Below are 23,999 nucleotides of genomic sequence, written 5' to 3'. Positions count from 1 at the left end.
TCTGTAGTTAAACAGGTTATTCTGAATATTGCTAGTCCCTTAACATATATCTGTAATTTATCATTTCAGTCCGGTTGTTTTCCAAAAAAAAAGAAAATTGCAAAAGTAATACCACTATATAAAAGTAATGACAAACACAGTTTTACCAATTATAGGCCTATTTCTCTACTGCCTCAATTCTCAAAAATTCTAGAAAAACTTTTTAATTCAAGATTAGAAAAATTCCTTGAAAAACATCAAATAATAAATGTTGGTCAGTATGGTTTCAGAACGCAAAGAACCACTTCAATGGCGATAATTGAGGCAGTAGAAGAAATTACTGATACACTGGATAAAAATAAATATGCAGTTGGTATTTTTGTTGATCTCAAAAAGGCCTTCGACACAATCAATCACTCAATATTACTGGATAAATTGGAAAGATATGGTATTCGAGGGAAAGCTGGTAACTGGTTAAAAAGTTACCTAACAGGTCGGGAACAATATGTTAGCATAGGGCATTACCATTCAGAGAAACTTGGTATTACATGTGGTGTTCCCCAAGGGTCAGTGTTGGGACCAAAACTTTTCAATGTATATATAAATGATATTTTTGATGTTTCTCAAGTACTTAAACTCATACTGTTCGCAGATGACACCAACATATTTTTCAGTAGCGATGATTATACTGATCTTGTAATGACCGTAAACAGGGAGATAAAATTAATAAAAAAAAGGGATGGACATAAATAAATTATCATTAAATATAAATAAAACTAAAGCAATGTTTTTTGGTAATTTAAAATATAATGTAGAATTACCAATTATCATTGAAGGTGTACCAATTGATAATGTGAGTGAAAACAAATTTTTGGGAGTCGTAATTGATAATAAAATTTCATGGAAACCCCACGTCAGACACATAAAAACCAAAATTTCCAGAAGCCTCGCAGTTTTGAACAAAGTGAAGCAATTCCTTGATAAAGATGCACTTCGTACTCTGTACTGTACCCTGGTTCTTCCATATCTTACATATTGTGTGGAAGTGTGGGGAAATACATATAAAAATACAACTAATCCATTAGTCACAGTACAGAAACGAGCACTGCGTATTATTCACAAGGCTGGTTATCTAGATCATACTCACAAACTCTTTCTTCAGGCAAAGTTACTTAAATTCCAGGATCTGGTTAATTACAATACATCCATAATTTTGTATAAAGCTTTTACTAAACTTTTACCGGCAAATTTACAAACTAGATTTGAAATTCGAGAAAAGGTTTATAATGTGAGAGGCTTTGGAGAATTCAAATTACCCAGAACTCGAACAACCCGTAAAGGCTTTTGTGTGTCTGTATGTGGTGTGAAAATCTGGAACAGTCTGAGTTTACAATTGAAACAATGCAAAAATATTCATAGATTTAAATTCCTCTACAAACAGTTGGTCTGGTCACAGTATACTCAATGATGCTTTTAGTGTGCTCTGTAATGTCTGTCCTCTTACCATTGCTGGTATGGATTCCAAAAAAATAAAATAAAAATAAAGTGTGCGTATGTATGTACATATATGTACATGTGTGTGTAGATATATATGTATGTATATGTATGTGTGTTTGTTACTTGTAGTTATTACTGCCTGTTACCTGTGGTAATGCAATTTATAATTCATATATTCTGTATTCAGTTATGAAGGCTCTAATTGTTGGTTGCAAGCTGCCGTTTAGATGCTTGTATCTGCCCGGGGCTGTTGATGGGTCTGTATGCAATGATGGGCGTAGCTGCGGGAAGTTTTTTTTTTTTGTTGATGAGTGAGTATAGGGGTGGGATTTAATAAGTTTTCTTCGTCCCACTCCTTTTTCAGGCAATTTTTGTTTTTTGTTTTGTGCATTTTATGTCCAATATAGGTATTTGTTGTGCCTGAAAATGAACAAATAAATGAAATGAATGAAAGCAGGGAAATCATAGTGTGTGTGTGTGTGTGTGTGTGTGTGTGTGTGTGTGTGTGTGTGTGTGTGTGTGTGTGTGTGTGTGTGTGTGAGAGAGAGAGCTGGCCCTGCCCCTTTGTGAGTATGGTGGTCCAAATGTGCCATAATTGTGTCTGATGAGGCATCTCTATGTCTTTGCAATATGGGTATGATAAATGTGTATTATGCTTAGGCTATCAAGATGCCATGCTGACCAGGGAAGCTCAGTCCTGCATGGACTGTTTCATATTATGGGCATGTACTGTAGTAGAGAGGCCCATGCTCTCTTTTTTTGCCTCTAAACATGTCAGCCAACCACTTCCCGACATGCAGGGGTGGCTTCCAGGTTTGATGCCACACAGCTTTTGCACCCTCAGCTGCAGGTGCCGCTGCTGCTTTATTTGAAGGACCTGGTGTGCAGGCAGTTTGCCGCCCATGCTGCTTTGCACAGGGTGGTCCCACAGACACACAAAACTAATGAACAGGAACACTGCCTAACTTGTTCTCTTGCAAGATTTTCCAACATGCACAGCCAGGAGCAGATTGCCTGAGGGCTACTTATCCTAGCAGGGACAGATTATAGAGTCCCTGCTGGCTAGGCAGGATCATGTCTAATAGCCAATTCGGCATCCATTTTGTCCCTCTACCTGCGTCACCATCGGGTCACAAATCTAGCTTGGCCACCCACTTTCAAAAGGCTAGACCACTAGCCCTCCTCCCCAGTCTTGGATGCTTGTGAAAGGTGAGGAAGGTGGTTGTCTCTTAAACAATGGCGGAGTGTCTGGGCCCTCAGGCAGGGACGCTCCCCCATCTGTTGTGTGGCCATCCTCCAGCTGCCACTCCCTTGCCCTCGCCAGGAGTCAGTGAAGATTGATTGTCAGGAGGAGGATGTCCATCCTTTCCTTCAAAGCTGTGACCTGTCCTAAGGACAACCTCTGGCTAGCTCCCCAGGAACAGAGTCAGGCCACGATTAAGTCTTGGTGTTAGGCAGGGCTCTGGGGACCCTGTGGCTCCTCCTCAGTGCCGCAACAGCATGTAGTCCACCTTCTAAGGGCTACAGCCTGAGTGTAGCAGCCAGCTCCTTTTTCGGGAGTGGGTGCTGGGTGCCCCTCAGCAGCAGCCTTCGTCTCCGTGGTCACCTTGGCATCTTGCAGGCCAACCATAGCAGGCTGCTCTGTTGTGGCCGATAAGAAATGCCTCATGTTTCTCAGAGTCTCACAACCATGCTTAATAAACATTTTGTAGCAAAATTAAGTAAACGTATGTGCTCATTTGTGCTTATTTATCCATGTAGATATACGAGCACTGACAACAGATGAAGTTGTGATCCACAAGCAGCAGAATCAGAACAAATGCAATGCTTTAATTAGACTTGCTCCGCATAATGTGCATACATGCCTTTGCAAAATCAAAACAAATGAAGCAGACTCAAGATGCTACTCAAAACACAGTGCGTATATTTTATTATCCATTTGCAGTGAGATATAATATCTACCACATTCTTAAAATGAAGGCAGAAAGGCTCTGATACTAGAGAAGCACGGAGAAGAAATGTTTAATTCCCACAGCGACTTCATTTTTTTCTCCCCTGTCATCTGTCCTGTGGTTTTCCTTTTTGGAATTTCCCGGATTTACTTCCAGCGACCGCCAACCTTTCCTTTGCCGTGGCCTTTTTTGCTGGAGGACAACAGGAGAACAGAGGAAATTTAAAAAAAGAAAAAACAAGAGTAAAATCTGACTATTTGTATAAAAGTGACTACTCACAATTTTTGGGCATGTTGGATTCTGTTCAGTAGCACAATGATCTGCAGGATCACAGAAACACAATTAACATATTCTGTTGAATAGAGTTTAGAGTAAAACGCTGAAACGTGTATACAAATTTTTACACACGTTGAGCTTTTTTTTTTATTTATTCTTTTTTAAATTTTTACTTTCTAGTTGTATTTATTTATCAAAAACACATCTTTGAATTGACTGCTACTGTTGAGATAGTCTACTTCAAGATGTAAAGCAGGTTATCTGCCACGGTTGATGTTCAATCCCTTGCTACTCCAGTCTGCATGTCAAGGTATCCTTGGGTGAGATACTGAACCCTGAGTTGCTCTTGATGGGTTTGTTGGAGTGTGAATGTGAGCTACAGGGAGTGCAGAATTATTAGGCAAATGAGTATTTTGTCCACATCATCCTCTCCATGCATGTTGTCTTACTCCAAGCTGTATAGGCTCGAAAGCCTACTACCAATTAAGCATATTAGGTGATGTGCATCTCTGTAATGAGAAGGGGTGTGGTCTAATGACACCAACACCCTATATCAGGTGTGCATAATTATTAGGCAACGTCCTTTCCTTTGGCAAAATGGGTCAAAAGAAGGACTTGACAGGCTCAGAAAAGTCAAAAATAGTGAGATATCTTGCAGAGGGATGCAGCAGTCTCAAAATTGCAAAGCTTCTGAAGCGTGATCATCGAACAATCAAGCGTTTCATTCAAAATAGTCAACAGGGTCGCAAGAAGCATGTGGAAAAACCAAGGCGCAAAATAACTGCCCATGAACTGAGAAAAGTCAAGCGTGCAGCTGCCAAGATGCCACTTGCCACCAGTTTGGCCATATTTTGGAGCTGCAACATCACTGGAGTGCCCAAAAGCACAAGGTGTGCAATACTCAGAGACATGGCCAAGGTAAGAAAGGCTGAAAGACGACTACCACTGAACAAGACACACAAGCTGAAACGTCAAGACTGGGCCAAGAAATATCTCAAGACTGGTTTTTCTAAGGTTTTATGGACTGATGAAATGAGAGTGAGTCTTGATGGGCCAGATGGATGGGCCCGTGGCTGGATTGGTAAAGGGCAGAGAGCTCCAGTCCCACTCAGACGCCAGCAAGGTGGAGGTGGAGTACTGGTTTGGGCTGGTATCATCAAAGATGAGCATGTGGGGCCTTTTCGGGTTGAGGATGGAGTCAAGCTCAACTCCCAGTCCTACTGCCAGTTTCTGGAAGACACCTTCTTCAAGCAGTGGTACAGGAAGAAGTCTGCATCCTTCAAGAAAAACATGATTTTCATGCAGGACAATGCTCCATCACACGCGTCCAAGTACTCCACAGCGTGGCTGCAAGAAAGGGTATAAAAGAAGAAAAACTAATGACATGGCCTCCTTGTTCACCTGATCTGAACCCCATTGAGAACCTGTGGTCCATCATCAAATGTGAGATTTACAAGGAGGGAAAACAGTACACCTCTCTGAACAGTGTCTGGGAGGCTGTGGTTGCTGCTGCACGCAATGTTGATGGTGAACAGATCAAAACACTGACAGAATCCATGGATGGCAGGCTTTTGAGTGTCCTTGCAAAGAAAGGTGGCTATATTGGTCGCTGATTTGTTTTTGTTTTGTTTTTGAATGTTAGAAATGTATATTTGTGAATGTGGAGATGTTATATTGGTGTCACTGGTAAAAATAAATCATTGAAATGGGTATATATTTGTTTTTTGTTAAGTTGCCTAATAATTATGCACAGTAATAGTCACCTGCACACACAGATATCCCCCTAAAATAGTTAAAACTAAAAACAAACTAAAAACTACTTCCACAAACATTCAGCTTTGATATTAATGAGTTTTTTGGGTTCATTGAGAACATGGTTGTTGTTCAATAATAACATTATTCCTCAAAAATACAACTTGCCTAATAATTCTGCACTCCCTGTAGAGAGCACTTAGCAGTGGAAACAAAGGGCTCATAATGTTTGTTTGGATGAGAGATGTTGTATACAGCAGTTTATTTGTGGTCTTCTTTTGCGGCTGAACTTTGGTCGGAGCTTGATGAAACTTGCAGTTTTGAAATCTGTGAGATGTTGGCTTTTAGAAAATTAGTTGTTTGGCTGGTTAGACGTGGTCAGAGTGAACACGGGGTTCACTTGTTTGTGTGTTATGTCAATTTCGTGAAATTATTTAACTGCTCTTTTAATGGTTTGTTGTTTTCACTGTATTTGGTGGTCATAGAAATGGTTTATATCAGAATCAGAATACTTTATTGATCCCTAGTGGAAATTATTTATATGATCTTTTAGCTAAGATTCTGAGGTTTCGGTGGATATCCCACTTGCCTGTGTTTACATAACCGACCTCATGTCACAGCCGATGAAACAGAAAGCCTTCCATTTTCGAATGAAAGAACAAAACTGGCAGGGTAAAGTGACATTTAAAGTGATGAGGTGCGTTTGCAGTATTACCTCATATTTCTGGTGTTTCATGCACTCCATGAAATCAAACTTCTCAGATTCCAGCTGGTAGATCCAGTTCCACATTTCTTGGGCCCGTTGCCTAGAACGCAGAGTTCGTAAAGTTAGAAATGATCTTCCTTTACTTAAAGGCAGCGGTCTCCAACCTTCTTTGCGACCGGTTTAATGTCAGACAATATTTTCACAGACCGGCCTTTAAGGTGTGGCGGATAAATACAACAAAATAAAATGATACGACTGAGACAAAAACGGTGGTATTTTGTAAATATAATAATAAACGCAAATTCACTGTGTGATTGTGTAACTTTATTAGCAGCGTCCTCCTGAAGTGCGCCAACAACACTGAGAGTAACATCCTCCTCGGGGGTTGGGGACCGCTGCTTTAAGTCATTTAAGTGAAAAATAGATAGAATTACTTTTTGTAGCAGGCTACACATTTGTAGTCAGTGACTGTGGATTTGTCTAATTAATCTAGCTAAGTTGGTTCTACAAACCACTCATTCATTGGATCTTTGAGCTTTATAAATACATTAAATCATTGTGCTGAAATCATGACATTATTGCTGCATCATCACTATCTTGAGTTTCTGGAAAATGCTTTAAGAAAAGGTGGGCTGCTTTATAGAGAAGTTATAGTAGTTATTTTGTTATAATCACTACTTAGCTGTCTACAGTCCCAACTGGAGGAGACTCACTTCAGCCCGTCCTCTCTCAGAGTGTCGGTGGCTAGTGGCTGCCGTCTATCAGCCAGAGTTCTCTTCTTGATCTCTCTGCCTGTCAGGCGCTTCCCTTTCCTCGACTCTGCCTGGGACAGAACACATATGTTTCACAGTTATTCTATATGTAAACACTTACTCCATATCTCATCATCACCATCACACCCCAGACTGACAACAGCCATTTGTCTACCTTGGCCAGGAAGCCTCCAAAGTTCGCCCCCATCCCAGACAGCACTTTCTTCTTTTTTGCATCATCATCAGCTTTTCTCTTGGCCTCCTCTTCTTCTTTTCTGTGACGCTCTTCCTGTCAGATGAACGAAAACTGAGCCAGAAACACATTTGGAAACAGTTTGGCTGACCTGAGAGACACGCTGTGGTAAAATGTCCAGAGAACTGAACTGACATTTGGTATTCTTAATTCAAAACATACGGTACTGTGCCAAAGTCTAGAGCACGGGTCTCAAACTCCAGTCCTCGAGGGCCGCTGTCCTGAATCTTTTCCATGTGTCCCTGCTGCAACACACCTGAATACAATTAGTAGTTTATTAGACTCTGTAGACCTTAGCTGTGTCCCAAAACGTCGGCTGCATCCTCCGGAGGCCGCATTTGAAGGCTGATTACATCACAGCCAGGCGATGAAGGCTGTCCCAATTCGTTGACTCCTTCAAATGCGGCCGACAAATGCGTCCTTCATTTCCCCGAATTTGAAGGATGGGTCGGGTGTGTCCTTCGTGGCCCACCATATCCCAGAATTCATAGCCCAGCCAAATTTCAGCTGCCAACAATGACGCTACTGAGTTTTAAAATTACTCTTATTAATCTTTCTGGGCCACAAAATAAACTTTTAACATATTTTCAGTGTAAATTACAAATATCTGCTTGGTTTATCAAGACATCGCATATTTGCAAAAGTGTGCCGACGTTTTCGGAGACGTCTGTCACCCACCCGCTCGATAGCAAGCCGGGGGGTTCAATGGTCACTCGAGCCAGCGAGAGCAGTGGACTCCCGGCTTCATCGTTTTCAGACCCCCGCTGTCTTTCGCTACTCAGGTTAAACATGATATATAAGTCACTCGGATAACTTAAAAATTGGAAATAATTGTTTTCCTTTTTTCTGTGTTTTATTTGTTCCGGAGTAAATTGGTTTGGCTGAGATCAAAGTTATTAGATTATTAGATTAAATATAACTTTATTAATCCATCGGGTAGGTTCCTCCGGGATTTTCCCACAGCTGAATAAACGTTAAACAGAAAACCGATTAAACAGAAGTGTGAGACGGTCGAGAATTTACGGCAGTCTCCTGTTATATTTTAGATAGCAAGGAGCAGACGGCCGAGTTTGTTAAACTCCGGTGACGCAAATCTGAAGGGTAGACCGTCCCATTTCACAGCCTCGCACTTCCGGCCTTCTCGGTCTTCGAAGGACCGGGCCCACGTAGACCGCGAAGGCCGGGTCCTCCGAAGGATGCAGCCGATGTTTTGGGACACAGCTCTTGACTGCATGATTTCAGCCACTGGATTCATGTTACAGCAGCTCGTGAGTGAATTAACATAGTGCAATAAAAGTACTTTTAGAAGTACATTTTTCCAAACACTTACATACCCATATGGAAAAGAAATCGTAAAAACTTATATGATTTACTCATGAAAGTGGCCACTTTCTCATTACTTTCATACATTGTTTTAGTAAGTGTCCAAAACATACAAGTTTCATTATATAATTTTTCAAGGGATCTTATATGTGTTTTCACTCTTGTATGCTTTTCATACAAGTTTCACACAAGACAGATACAAACTTTATAAGATTTATATATATCTTTTCCATATGGGTATACTTGAGTGGGGTTAGGGGTTGCCACCTCACCATGCAGTCAAGTTCTATAGATTCTTGCTAATGACCTACTAATTGTATTCAGGTGTGTTGCAGCAGGGACACATGGAAAAGATTCAGGACAGCGGCCCTTGAGGACTGAAGTTTGAGACCTCTGATCTAGAGTAACCCCTCATTTCTTTATATTCTGCTTCCAAGGAGCCAAGTGGTCTTCAACAACAGTTCCCTATGTCTTTAGACATCGGTTTGGTATCATTTATTTCCAGTCAAGTTCTTGTACCTGACCATTTTTGGAGGTCAGGGTTTTGCCACTACACACTGATATATAGCACGTTCAATCATAAAAAAGACAGTGAGTTAGGTTGTCTCTACACATAACCTACAGTCAGCATATTTTTTAAATTGTATCTTTAGTATTTGTAGCTTTCTATCAGCCTGTTGCAAAAACACATTTGTTCTCATTTCTTTAGTTGAATCTCTAAAAATTACTAAAGACAACAAATCTTGACGGACGTATTTTTGCACAATATTCTGTGGAATAGTCGCTGTGATGAAGCCACTTTAACCTTTCATGGCAGCATTTTTAATTTTTCTTCGCTATTTGGGCCGATTGGGACCTGATGAATGTAAAAACAAAGAATTACCAGATTTTGATTTTTACCTAATTTTTGTTTCTGAGAAAAATGAGAGCCACATATGAGGACATCCGTTTTAAATTTTGATAGAACAGTGGCAGCATAATGTCCTCGTAAGCAGATATCAGGCCCTACAGTAAAAATAGGTATTTTGGTCTCGACTACCCAAAATATGATGTCCACATATGTGGACGCCAGGTCCTAGGAGGTTAAGGATGGGCAACGGGGGAGAAGAAGATGAAGAAGCTGGTGGAATAAAAATCAGTGGCAATGGGTGTTATGGAGTGATGGATTCACGGGAAACTTTTGATTCAAACTGTTGTTGATAAGTAAGGAGGTCAGGAGAAAGGGACTACAGTGAGGGTCTACAGCCCATCTGTTAAACCCACTGGAGTCTCTGTCATGCTTTGGGGCTCCATTCCAGCCAGTGGTGTTGGGGATCTTGTCAGAAATGATGGAATTATGATTGTAGAAAAGTACAGTCAGATTTTGATCCACCATGTTAAAACTGTTGGAAAGCATCTGACTTGCAAGCTAACTGAGGATCACCGTGACAGAGAACGGGTGAAAAAGGCAGACAAACATCCGAAGACAAGCTTTGAATATCCTTCAAGAAGCCTGGAGAACTGTTCCTTAAAACGACTTATGTCAGAGTGTTACCGCAATTCTGTTCTGTCTGTCCTTCTCCTTTTCTGCTCTAACCCTCTGGATCTCAGCTCTCTCTGCACGACGACGCTCCTACAGGACAGCAAAACATGTAATATTAAGAACAACACAGAAGAAGCATTTATCCTACACATGATTCATTTGTTGGATTCAACTGCTTTGAGAGGTGTTGGTAGCAAAGTAAACTTACAATTCGTTCCATAAGAGCAATGAGTTCTTCCTCGTCCTTCTTCCTCTGCTCAAAGTGTACATCGATCAGAGTGTGTAGCTCCAGTAAGTCTTTCTCCATACGTTTTCTGTGGATGTCCTGGGGGAAGAAGAATGTTTCTGTAACTTAGAAAAAGATTTAGGGTCAAGTACAAGTGCAAGATAAAACATGCAAAGACCACATGCTGAGGTCTGAACCAACCAGCTGGTTTGAACCAAGAATCTACTTGCTGTGAGGAAAGAGTGTTACCAGCTTCACTACAGTGCTGTACTGGCCAGAAACTGTTTTTCAAATAGTTTACCCAAACTTGAAATTCTTGGGACAGTTACAGTTTTCAGAAAATGTAGCATATCTGTTGATAGATCTTAGATAGACTACAGGCTGCAGGAATAATTAAATGTAACAGGAAGATTAATGTTTCTGGCATAATAACAATAAATAACATTGTATAATTAGACGCATGTGCACAACAAGATGTGATCCTACTACCAGTCCCTGAGGAACACCGTATTCATAGAAAGATATATTACACAATGAGTTTCGATTCAGATGTGGAAGAACAATCTAAGCCACAGCGCTTAAAAGAAAATGTCCTTAAAATGCTGCAAGAGTATGTACACAGTGTTAAAGTCAATTTGCACACCTAAAACAGCAGCAAGTCTCAGATATTAACAAACGTATTCTTGCCCTGGCTGGCATGTGTTTGGCAAAGGGATTGGATCTGGTTACAGGCTAGGAATATGCAGGGACAGTGAGGGTAAAGGAAACAGAAATAATTCCAAAATTGAAACTTGACTAAGATTAAGATGACTGTGATTGCTAACTTAAAAGAGAAAAGTGTAAAAAAAAAATTAAAAAAGGAATATAAAGATTGTGGTGGGCGTGGCTGCGGCACGGCTGCAGTAGAAGCTGACGCACCGGAGCTGCATTGGCTCATCACGCCGCCCTGCATAAATGGTACTGGATCCTGAGGGTGTGTTGTGGGTGATGTGCGCGGCTGGCAGAGGGAGAGCTGCAGCCAAGTTTGTGAAATAATGATTAAGTGTGCTGAAAATTATGAAAACGTGGTGAGGTCTGCCGTGGATTTATTACTAAGATGTTTTGGTTTAATATCATGTTTGTGACTTACATCAAAATCCACCCTCTCTCCTTCAGGAATCTTTGGGGGAGCAAGTTGTGGCACCATGGGTCTGAAGGTAAAAAATACGACAGATTCAAAGTGAGACTGCAGTTCTTTAAATGAATAGAGAACATCTGTTTTCTGCTACAAAACATAAGAAAAACAGATGGAGTGAACATACTTGGGCTTGGGGCGCTCTTCTTCTGAATAAAAGAGAGACAAAGATAAAACAAATGGCTATATGAGTAAAAAGTGTTTAGAATGACTGGTTGTCATTAGTCAAATACAAAATGTTGCATTCAATACACAGCAAGCATGGGAGTGAGAAAGAAATGCAACACGGGGTTTTTAAATGTTATAACAAAATGTGAAATAATACTATTAAAAAACCTGGGCTTGGGTACACTAAACGGCTACATGAATTTGACCACATAGTTTGTATTAGGCTGTCTTGGAAGATTTTACCAGAAAATGAGGCATATGGAAAGTAATAACTTAGGAAACTACATAACATAGCTTTCAAAGGCTAGAGTCCAGTGAGAACCACAAAAGTTAACCTGCTCTCAATGTGTTAGATAATTAATGACGTAAACACAGTGCCAACAGAAAGTGATGAGTGTGACCACTTCAGGGAACTGCACGCCTACTAGATCTCACCTTCCTCCTGGGCATCTTGATCTGAAGGACCATCCACATAAAGACACAGTGAAGCATGGAAGGATGGTAACACGAAAATATGGAATGAAAAGGAGGGTTAATTGTGGGTGAAGTGTGAACATGAGCAAAGCAAGAAAGAGGAGGCAGCAACCAAAAAAGGTGGTAGGAAGGAAACAGTGGGAACAAAAATTGAAAGGAGAACAAAATACGGATGAGTAAGAAATGAAGTTGTAAAGATCCAGAAGAAGGAAGTGAAAAACAAAAGAAAGTAAAACATAGATAAATAAATAAAAATAGAGGGGGAAAAATGTGATAAATGAATGGGAAAAGAGGTGTGAAATGACCAGAAGAAGCTCCAGGTTATATCTGGTGCTGCAGGATTTAGCTATTTTTGGAATATATACCAATTACCTTTCTAGCTAATACCTGGATTAGAGTATTTAAAGTTGTACTGTAAATACAAATCTACGCCCAAGACTGGAAACGTGGAAACACTGTTTCTGTAAGTTGCCACTAATAAACTCATTTTAGTGGTGCTGGTAGCTAGCTAGTTTTTTCCCCCCAGCTCTCGGGCTAAGCTAAGCTAGCTGGCAGCTAGCTGTAGCTTTTACTAAAAGATGGAGTTCTATCAACCATCTCATCTAATCTTAGCATCCAAGTAATAAGCACATATTCCAAAATGCTTAGCTATTGCTTTAAAACTATCATTTCCCATCATGCAACTAGAGCCAGTTCTACACTGGCACATGGTGGCTGTGGGAAATGTAGCCTTTTGGAATATTCTGTGAGCATTCATTATTGCAAAATGTAGATGTTTTTGCATGCCTTTTAGTTTGACTCATAGATGTTCTGTGAGGTCAAACTGATTTCATGTTGGAAACGCAGGAAACACATCTACACACTTTGCACTCTGTGTAATAATGAACGCCAGAATATTTCGAATGGTTCCAGATGAAGAAATGAAAACACAGTACAAGTTTTAAAAGGAAAAAATTTTCCAAAACAGAAGCTTCATATAATATTATGATGTTTTACTGAGCTTTTAAAACTGAACTAATGTGCTTCTTTCATGTTATAAGTATCCAGCTGATATTAATGAATTCTATCCATTTGTATCAAGCAAACCCAGCTTCTAAGGACCGCTTCTGTAGCTTTAGTTGCTAATTACACAGTGGTTACACTTAGCTGCCAACTTGTCTAACTGCTATGTGGTACTGGACAGTAAAAAGCTTCTTACAGCAAAGTTGTGGTCCGCAAAACCCCAACAATGAACTGAAAGTCACTAAATTTCGGAGCACAGGGCAATTACAGAGTTTGTAAAATTCCCAGTTCATTTGTTTTTATGAGCTAAGCTTGTCACATTATACATAACTTGATCCAATAAAGCAACATTTATTACTGCAGCTTTAAACGGCACACTCAAACAAATATTATAATTAACTTCTGTTTTGAGTGTTTGCTCCTTTAAAACACAGATTGCAACGACAAGCATATATGCATATATATGTGTGTGTGTGTATACAGATAGATAGATGTGTGTGTGTGTGTGTGTGTGTGTGTGTGTGTGTGTGTGTGTGTGTGTGTGTGTATACAAGTGGTGTCTAAACTAGCCTGTAGGGCTAACTCTGAATCATTTAAAGTTTTCAGTCTGCTGATAAGTGAGTGACTAATGAAATGAAATGTGGCAAACTTGAGACTCAAGCTGGTGTGAATCACCCTACCTTGATATTCTTGTTGCTCTGATGGTCCATAAGAACAACAGCAGAATATTAGCCAACAATGTTGGGAAACAAGGGAAAGAAGGACACAGGGAAAAGTGATAGGTCAGTTCATCCGCAACATTTATGAATAAGAGTGCTTGACCAACTCTTTGAGAGCATCTCTGGAGATTGAGAAAAATTCTCATCCATTCGCAATGGAAACAGTTTTTCCAACACCTTACCTCCTCCATCTTCCTCCGCCTGCTCCTCCTCCTCCTGCTGCTCAGGCTCAGGCTCCTCCTCAACCTCTGGGAGAAGGAAAACAAAGATAAAGACCACGTCAGATGTGTGTACAATAGTACAGTCACTATATTACTATATGTGTCTGATTTAATGTGTCTTGTCCATATTAAAGACCCATGCTGATTATATAGTGTATTTAAAAGGTGGACATGTCTTGTGAACAAACCAACACAGGGTTGGCCTGCTGTAAAGCGAACCCTGGTTTGTTGGCTTTTTTGGCACCAACAGAAACAATAATGGACAAAGTGATCAAGTTACAAAGACACCATAAGCTAATCAGGAAAGTTTTTACTGAGGTCTTTACATTTAACTTACTCCACTTCAAAGAGTATATTTTTAAGGCATAATGGTTTTACTGCACTATGCGTGTGACTGATATGGACCGATCTGACTGAACTTACCCACTGTCTGATCCCTGGAGAGGTGAGAAAAAGGATGAGAGAAAACCAATATTTATCAGTAGGCCTGTCAGCTCATGGATTTGCACTAGTGTGAAAGCTGAGAGGTGACATCAAATGAAAAACTCTTGTAAGTTCTATTTCACTCACTCGTATTCTTCTTCTGCGTCTGACATGCCTGCAACAAAATCAAAATGCAGGATGATGACGCCAAGATGTTAAACATAAATGCAAAAGACTTTTTCCAACTGATTGCATAACTAACTAATGCATTTTTATAAAACAAAAGAGTGCAGTGATTAATGTTTTTATTATTGAAAAGAAAATAGTATTGTCTCATCTTAAAATTAGGGAATAAATACAAAAGCAAATTGAAAGTCAGGGGAAATGGTAAAATGAACCGGCACTTATGTCTCATTTTTGACTCTAATGGAGCACCCAGAGCTCTTTTCACACTCTGGTGAAAGCACCTGGCTGCCAGGTGGGTTTCCATAAAAAGAGCCCACAAAGACATTGCTATGCAGACTAGAGGAGCCAGGGATCAACTGACTCACTCTACTTTCTGAGCCACAGTCAAAAATGAGAACTGCAACGATCCTGTTGTTTAAACAGTTATATAATTTTGCCCCATTTAAAGCAGAGCCTACAAGGACAAAGGAACCCTTTATTCCTTCAGTACATGGAGACTGATGGTATACTACGGGCTGCCCAGAATTAAAACAAGCAAACACACAGGGACGTCCAAAGACTATACAATTTATCTTGGACGATGAAAATGGATAGAAAAATGTAACTTTAAAAGGGAAACAACAAGTTTTTAAATGGCTACCAGGGGTGAAACGTGACATTTCAAAACAATGCAGTGACTGCACACCAAATGTGACAGATGAAGAAAACAAATATATATATATATTTATATATATTTCAAGAAAACAAATATATATATATATATATATATTTGTTTTCTTCATCTGTCACATTTGGTGTGCAGTCACTGCATTGTTTTGAAATGTCACGTTTCACCCCTGGTAGCCATTTAAAAACTTGTTGTTTCCCTTTTAAAGTTAAATTTTTCTATCCATTTTCATCGTCCAAGATAAATTGTATAGTCTTTGTATGGAACGCCAGGACTGCCATAATGAATTAATTAAATACACCATTAAATAATTAATTAAATTTGGCAATAATTAATTAAAATTGGAATTAATTCATTAAATAAATAGTTATGACACATGTAATTAATTAATTATTGACACATTTAATTAATTATTTAATGATATATTTATTTATTTCATTTTGGCAGTCCTGGCGCCTGGCTCTCATCATGAAATAATTTTATCTGTCAGCCTCACCCATCAAACTCAGGGGGCGGGGTTAACGCTGATCGAGTCAAAACCATTGCTTTGGCCTGGTGGCCATTGTTTCTAGCACACAACAACCGGCATGTGGAAGCTAACAGAACTGAGCTTTGAAAAACCCTGTTTGTGTGTTACCAAATACCGTTTTAATATTTTTTTAGCCGAGAATGTAGTGGTTTAATCTTCATGTGTTTGGTCGGTTTGTCAAGATACAGCCTCTTTGCAAAAGTGTTTCGATGATTTCGGAGATGTCTGCCCAGTCTCACGGCAAAGCGTGGGATAGACCCGCTCGCCTCGCAAGCAATCCCACCGACAAAGCGCAGGCCCCGGCACACAGCTGTAGTAACCCCCGCTGACTTCTTTTACTGAGGTTATATTTATCTGTGTTTTATTTCCTGATGTTCTTATGTGTCCTACGTGTTTCAGTCGCCAATTCTGAATTATAACTAACATTAAAAACATGTTTAAGGAGGAGAGAGAGCAAATAAATCTGTTTAACATCTGATCTTTGGGTTTTTGTTCAGTAATCAGCGTGACCTGTGTATAAACACATAAAAGAGATAACGTTGGTGTTTCCGTCATGTAGTAACTGCTGGCTTTAACTGTACAAAGGTTGTTCGACACTATGAAACACATACAGACTTCATGATGTTCGGCTAATATTTTTATTGTGAATATTAATCATGAGGGTAAACGGCTCTGTACACCACGCAGCGAGGTCAGCATGTCCACGATATCCTCAGCTCCATGAGTTAACACAAAGTTTCCCAGCTGACTATCTAACTGCCAACTATTCCAGAGACGTGAAAATATACAGCATAAAGAAAAGTGTAAGAGACTCAGCAGCAGATTAGAATAACAGTTATACATTTAATAAATCACCAAATGAATCCAAGAAACGAGCAAACCTGTTCCGACAATTTGAATTTGTATTCCCTCAGCTGCAGACTCGCTGCTGTTTAAATGTTTGAAAAGGAAGATTAGATATAAACAAACGTCAAACATAGACTCAGTCTGCCTTCACATTTGATATGAGGCCAGCACGTATAGTGGCCTCAGCAGGCTATTACTGAAATACACGTGCTATATCATAAACTATGATATAAACAGGGAGGTCCTATTAACATGTTTAGTTTTGAAGGACACCTTCCTGCCTTTAGTCTCATTCATGAGCAGTATTAGTTTTCTTCTAACATCCAGAAGTCTGCACGATGTGTTTCATAGTTTGTAACAAGCCTTTGACAGGTAAACATAACATGACCGAAAAAGCAAAAAAAAAAAAAAAAAAAAAAAAAGGAGAGAGAGAGAGAGTATTGACGTAAGAAGAGAAAATGCTCTCAATTATGGAGACAGGCAAATGGTTCATTTATGTTTGATGTGTGTTTATTCCTCCCTAAATATCGTCGGTGAAGTTCGCCATGCACGTCAGATTTTCCTGCGCATTTTTATACCTCTGCCAACAGAGAGAGAAAAAAAATCACATTCTAACAGACAGCTGGTGCTTAGAATACAGTTGAATAACTATTAAAAAACAGATGATATTTAGATGATAGTTCAGTCTAACACATGTGCCAGTGAACCATTAAACGTCTGTGAAACTATGCAGTTATGAAACGTAACTTTAACCTCAGCCAAACCGATTTGCTCAGTTGTAAATAAAACAGCGAAGTAAACGTGACCCGACAGACAGAACCTGAGTGAATGAAGTCCAGCGTTTAACCACTGAGAGCTAAAACTCAGCTGAGGTTTCAAAGCTGTGTGCCGGTGATTGGACATCAGCCGCTGATGAAGCTGTTCGCCTATAAAGTGCTCTGTAAGGAAACGAGCTCCAGCAGCTCTGCGCTCGGGGAAAACACTATATTTACTTATCTTGTGCAGAAAAATGCGCTGACATTGCGTTATATCGAGCACCGGCTGCCCAGTTAAACTGTGACTATCACCAGGTAACTAGGCGTGTTTCTTGAATTAGCAGCAGGTGTTAAACAGTTGACAGATGAGGAGGAGGATGCATGCAGGTAAACTGAGGGTCTGTTGAGCTGATTGCTGGTTTCGTGAGAAAAATGTCAGCTCGTTCTTTATGTTACAGAAGCACAGAGACACAAGACCAGGCGGAAAGAGACGATCGTTCGGTGAAAATGAGAATCTGCGAATGCAACATGTGGAACACAGAGAGTGGAATATGTAAACAAACCGGTTAACGTAACCCCCTGGGTGCACTCTGCATGCTAACTGTTAGCAGAGCTAGTGAAATCTCTGAAAACATCTGAGCACTTTTGCAAACATGTTCTATGTTGACAACCTGACCAGACATACGGCGTTAAAAGTGTAGCTGGTGACAGAAAAACGGGGTATTTTAAAACTACACCACCACCATTGCTGCCTGTGATTTGATCTGCATTCTGGGATACCTGGCTGCCCCAAGTCTACACAAGCAATCGATTATCTAGGATCGACCTGTTTGGACTTACTTTGCACGGCAACCAATCAAATGTTAGAGAAGCTGCATGGGCAGCGTTAACCCCGCCTCCTGAGTTTGATGGGTGAGGCTGACAGATAAAATTATTTCATGATGAGAGCCAGGCGCCAGGACTGCCAAAATGAAATAAATAAATATATCATTAAATAATTAATTAAATGTGTCAATAATTAATTAAATGTGTCAATAATTAATTAAAATGTGAAATACATAAATAATTAATTAAATGTGTCAATAATTAATTAATTACATGTGTCATAACTATTTATTTAATTAATTAATTCCAATTTTAATTAATTATTGCCACATTTAATTAATTATTTAATGGTGTATTTAATTAATTCATTATGGCAGTCCTGGCGCTCCATACAGCAGATCCCGGGAACAACATCGGAGATCTCTGTCCAGAAGAGCGCAGTCCTGGGAACAGCTAAGATACTGCGCAGGACCCTCAAGCTCCCAGGCCTCTGGTAGAGGACCCGAGCTTGAAGGATAAACCGCCCGCAGGGGCGTGCTGGGTGTATATATATATATATATATATATATATATATATATATATATATATACATATAAAATCTGCTTTTGCTGGACTATGGAAACAAAGGACCATTTGATTTGTCGTCCTCACTAAATCACAGGTGACTGACGTTTCTGTGCTCCTGCGATTAATCACTCTGGAGACAGAAAAATACACAATCCCCATCGTGACGCTTTTAGTCATACACTGTCCATCGGAGCTGCCATTGTTCTGACATAAAACCCTGCACAGAGACAAACATTCACAGTGGGTGTGCGCTGACACCGTCCTGGCAGGGGGACACGTTGGAGATGGATGGAGTGTCAACAGGTGAGAATGTGACAGGGGTCAAACACATAAAGAGCAGGAGAGATAGGGTTTCTCTCACTTTCTAGTGTCTCCCTTCTCTCTCTTGATGTTTGTCCTCAGTGCACTCTCTCAATGGTGCGTCTGACAGGTTAGCAGGTGTGGTTTGGAAAGGTGGTGGTGGAGGTGGCTCAATTCCAAGCTTCAAATGTTCAGTCGAGCATTTTGCAAGCAGCCAGATAACTATGAAGCTCTTTCATCAGTTCATCCCAGGCGCTCCGGTCCCTGTCGCATTATTGTGTGCCCTAATACAGTACTGTGCAAAAGTCTTGAGTCAGCCTCATAACCTCCACGTAGGAGGTTATGTTTTTGGTTGTGTTAATGCGCATCATTGTGTCTGTAAACATGATAGCTCAAAAAATTGTGAAGGAATTCTGATTAAACTTTGTAAGCGGTGTGTCACGTTAGCAACCCATTAAAATGTGAAAACTGACCCAACAAAGCAATATAATTTAGAAACTACAATGTGGTAATGTTGGCTCAGCACATTTGCACATTACAGTATAAGCACAGTGTGAGAGAGAGCTTGAAAGAGTGTTTGATTGATTTCCTGTTTAGATTTAAGTTTAACAGACAGTGAAAAAAGTTCCATGTAGGAACAATTAAAAAAATAAATAAATCACAAGACCCGTTTATCACCATTTCCATCGTGGCCTGGTCCTTTTCCTTTCGTCTTGAATCATTTATGAATTTGTGCAGTTGAACTGAAAGAGGCAGAATTGTTCTAGGCTGTGGCCTCTCTTCCCTCTGTGATGCAGTGCCAGCATTAGACCCACAGCTTTGGCATACCCATCGGCTCCTTAATGCTACGTCTTAAAATCTGAAATCTTCCATGTGTTGTTACTCACCCCCTCACTCTGTGTGCATGTGTATATACAGATGGAGGAAGGCCTGTACATAAATCAGCCACAGCATTCGGAGTTGCAGCATGGCCTTAATTTTCTCTCTATGCACACTAGCCACAGGTTAGCTTAGCTTAGTGCATGATATATAACTTCCAGAAACGTACTGATCCAAAACACTATCATGGATAGACATAATTATTCATCTTAAAGGACTCATCATTAAATCAAAATATTATAAAGATTCAGTCTCACTTAAAGACACTTAAAGATCATATGCCAAAAGTACACCTCCAAATCATTTGGTATGTATAAAACATAAAGCAAATTCCACACACTCACGTGGAAAGGAGGGTTAACCTTTCTGGGATTTTGATTACTCTTTATAGCAGAAAGGCCTTGTTTAGCACCCGTGTCCACGCCATTTATTAAATGCTGGATGAAGGGGCCTTTCATGTAATGTCCTTTGTGGTCTCTGGCCAGCTGCAGAGGAGGGGTGACGCAGTGAGCTCCCGGGGCGGCGCAGGGGCGGGGTGAACAGGTGTGCTGGGATCTGACAGTGATTGTGTCTCTTTATATGTTGGCAGTGACAGTCGGAGGGGAGAAGCGGACGTGACAGCAGAGAGAGCGGGAGTGTCTGTGTCCCAGTAAACAAACCACAGTATTAAACAAAAGTTATGCTGTCATCATATTCGCTCCAGCGTATGTTTCTTGGGTCCAACGTTACACCCTTCCTGTCCACCCTCTTAGCTATGTTCATTCAAAACAATATTACACATCTTTCTCTTACAAAACACATGATGGGCATCATGATTGTTAATTAAAATAACACAACTAGCAGTAAATTCCCAGTAACGGACACTTATGGCAGATAACCTTAAAAATATTCTGCAGTAGATCAAAAATGGAAGAAAACCATGAATTAACATATAAGTATTACCTGATGCTGCTGAAGTGAAGCAAAGTCACAGAGGTTGGATTAGACACAGCTGAGCATTTTGCAATTTGGCATGATTTTAAACAGTTTACATTTCTTCAGTATTGAACAGAAATGAGACTTTCTTGTCGGAAAACAGTTAAATTAAAAAAAAAAAAAACGACAGCGCTGTATAACGGTGGATTTGTGCAACCTGCTCTCATTTAAGTTTTTAGCTGTTTGTTGGTTGTCAAACTTCTGTGAGGTTTAACCTGAGATTCTGGCGTTTTGGGCAAAATAAACTTATATTTAAAAACCGATTCAGGATTTTAATGAATCGATATCATATTATCCAAGCTAGAATCGATTTTCCGATTAAAATCGATTCTAGCTTGGATAATATTGGATAATCAAAACCCACCCCTAGTTATAAAGCTGGATTGCATTTCATTTAAATTCATTTTTAATGAATTTGAACTTTTATTTTAATGCTTTTATAATACTGGTTAATTAACACCTTTTAAATAGAGCTGCAGAGCAATTGTTTGCTCAAAACACTTCTTATCAGGAATGTAAAATCCTAGAGCTTCATTAATATCATTCATTTTATGAAGTGACATTTCCTGCAGCTGTACCACCCGATTTTTACAGCTATTTCTCATTCTAACAGACTTTGTCATGGATCCAAATGAAATATATGAATAACATTTTCCGAGAACAGCGTGGTTTGAAAGTCAGGGAACAACGAAAACAGGAACTGAGCATGAGATATTGTTGGAGTGCAGACAGAAAAACGCATTAACCTCCATGTAAACTCAAATCAAAGCCATGTGTCTGAAAGTACAACGATGGGTAAAACCTTAATTATACAAGCTCTCCTCTCCCATTGGGCGAGTGGGTTGTGCTTTCTTGCAAGAATAACAAAAGTGTTTTCAGTGCATTGACTGAGGTGGATTTGGAATGAACACCAACCTAACTGGTTTACTGGTTTCATTGTGACTGTAGGCCCACATCTGGGTGGGCCCAGCCATTTTTTACAGCAGTGAAGCCTATGAATAAAGTTATGACACATGGTAATGAGAGAAATGACAATTGGATTCCTTAAATATTTATATTTCAACACTTCTTGCCGGTATAGCTGGAAAGTGCCTATTTGGAACTGAATGGAGGGAGGATAAGTAAACCAGGGGATCTGGAGAAGGGTCAAGTTTCAGTGGGCAACTAGCACAGGCTTTAGTGGGTTAATTTTAGTCAAGGACAACAGGTGTGTGTGTGTGTCATGCACAGCGCACAGCACAATATATCATTAGTTTATTTTGAGTACGAGCTATTGTGTTGTCATACTCAAAAGAGTTTGAAAGTTGGAGTTTGGAAAACAGTTTGTAAAAGGAAACAAAAATGATTCCAGAACAGCTTTTTTAAAAGCTTTTTTTTTACAGGCTTGTATCCATCGTTGTCAGCACATCTCTGCTTCAGTGGTTTTTAGGTTGTGTGTCCAACTTAGTGTAACAGGAGTGTAACTTTATTTCTTAATGAGTCGCCTTTTTCGTCTCGTTGACCATTCAAAGTACTTTAGACTACAAGCCCTATTTTCAGTCATACAGTACTCCATGCCCTTTATCCACCTCACACACGTCCAACTGAAATGGCATGCGTATCTTCCAAATGTGGGAAAGATTCCAAAATACTTGGCAGAAACCTGTACAAGCACAGGGAGAACATGCAAGTTCCCACTGTGTTGTTTGTTTTGTTGAAATAAAGGCTCTACTGAACACGGGAACAATCCAGGCCTGAAAAACACTGGATAGTGACTAACCGGATGATGAAAGAAACAGGCATGATGTAACTGCTGGAAATGTACCACAAGCACATTTGTGCACACTTGTTAGTACATCATCCGAGTGCTAAATGAACCAGTCTGATATCAGACTATCAGCAACTGTGTCTGCTGCTGACAGTGACCGCAAAGCCACAGCGCTGATGGTGGTATGCTACACACGCACACACATACTCATAAGAGTTAATTTGCTGTCAGACAGCAAACTCTGAAGAAGCTATACAACAACTGTGTTGTGTTGACCTCTCCTTGAACACTTAATTGCTGCCTTAACAATTGTCCTGTGCAGTAACAAATCTAAAATTTATTTGGATTTTTCTCTCATATTAACACATTTAAGTTTGCCGTGTTTTCCATTTATTTTATCTGGCCTGAATTGCTGATTTTAATATTCGTATTTTACAGATTTCTCCTTTGTGGTACGTTCAGGGATGAACATACTACAAATTTAGTTTTACTTATATTATCCCACAGAGGGAAAAAAAACCTCCAGAAAAATCAAATTAGAAAAAAAAGGTTATAAAATTTGCACTCTATGATGTTTAATTGTCTAACTGTTTAATTATGCTAACTGGTGAGAATAAAACCCCAGAAAGATCTCATTAAAAGCCTGAAAGACATACCTGTGTGATGATGGGGTATCAGCAGACGACAAAGGCAAACAGAGGGACAGGGACAGACAGAATGGCTTTTGTACAGAGACCAGGGCAGTTTTATAGAGAGCGGCGGCGTGGCACAGTGAGTGCACGTGTGCTATCTGAATGACTATGCGTGTATGCATGCTGTGAGAATTACTGAGTGTCTGACTATACAATACAAGAATAACTGCAAGTCTGTGTGCAAAAGCATGCACATGTGTATGTGTGGCTGGAGCCAGGGGCCACAGGCGGATTAAAGGGAGGCAGAAAGATGAGCACCTCGCAGGATTAGATGGAACAGAGGGATGACCTCACTAGACAAATGGAGGGATGCCACAGGGCAGGTGGAGAGGGGTGATAAAACAGAGAGAGGGTGGGTTTGATGGATGGGGTGGATAAGGAGTGTTTTTCTTTTACTAAGTCAAACTGTTTGAACACTGGGAGGTGAATAATGAGGAGTGGAGAAGATAAAAGAGAAGAGAAGAAGCTGCTACTACAGAAGCTCACATCACGCTCGCATTTAAATCCGTCTCTCCGTCTCTCTCTGTACGGGGCCTCTACCACTACACGCTGTCTTTGGAGGAGGGCAGGACTGGGACAAAAAATCAGCCCAGGCATTTTGACCATTGACT

The 23,999-nt window shown here is 40.0% G+C and overlaps 1 protein-coding gene across 6 annotated transcripts; it reads right to left on the bottom strand.

Moving 5' to 3' along the window:
* Window positions 1-3,389: 3,389 nt before the first annotated feature.
* Window positions 3,390-23,415, bottom strand: tnnt1 (troponin T type 1 (skeletal, slow)). 6 transcript variants are annotated; one of them, XM_080301049.1, is made up of 14 exons: window positions 23,353-23,415; window positions 14,567-14,594; window positions 13,958-14,023; window positions 13,737-13,754; window positions 12,016-12,036; window positions 11,540-11,561; window positions 11,368-11,428; window positions 10,221-10,337; window positions 10,025-10,102; window positions 7,090-7,203; window positions 6,876-6,985; window positions 6,172-6,262; window positions 3,708-3,748; window positions 3,390-3,620 (listed from the first exon to the last, which is right to left on the bottom strand). In XM_080301049.1, the coding sequence occupies exons 7-14, from the start codon at window positions 11,422-11,424 to the stop codon at window positions 3,575-3,577; spliced, it is 654 nt and encodes a 217-aa protein (XP_080157175.1). In that variant the 5' UTR covers window positions 11,425-11,428; window positions 11,540-11,561; window positions 12,016-12,036; window positions 13,737-13,754; window positions 13,958-14,023; window positions 14,567-14,594; window positions 23,353-23,415; the 3' UTR covers window positions 3,390-3,574. The 6 variants fall into 6 exon arrangements, with proteins under 6 accessions (XP_080157175.1, XP_080157177.1, XP_080157178.1 ...); XM_080301051.1 differs by lacking the exon at window positions 12,016-12,036 and having other exon boundaries at window positions 14,420-14,594; XM_080301052.1 differs by lacking the exon at window positions 12,016-12,036.
* Between the last annotated feature and the right edge of the window lie 584 nt (window positions 23,416-23,999).

This window comes from Astatotilapia calliptera, chromosome 4, assembly GCF_964374335.1.
Source record: "Astatotilapia calliptera chromosome 4, fAstCal68.1, whole genome shotgun sequence".
Lineage (NCBI taxonomy): Eukaryota > Metazoa > Chordata > Actinopteri > Cichliformes > Cichlidae > Astatotilapia > Astatotilapia calliptera.
Note: the sequence above shows the minus strand (reverse complement) of the source record. Positions and strands in the feature narration are given on the sequence as shown.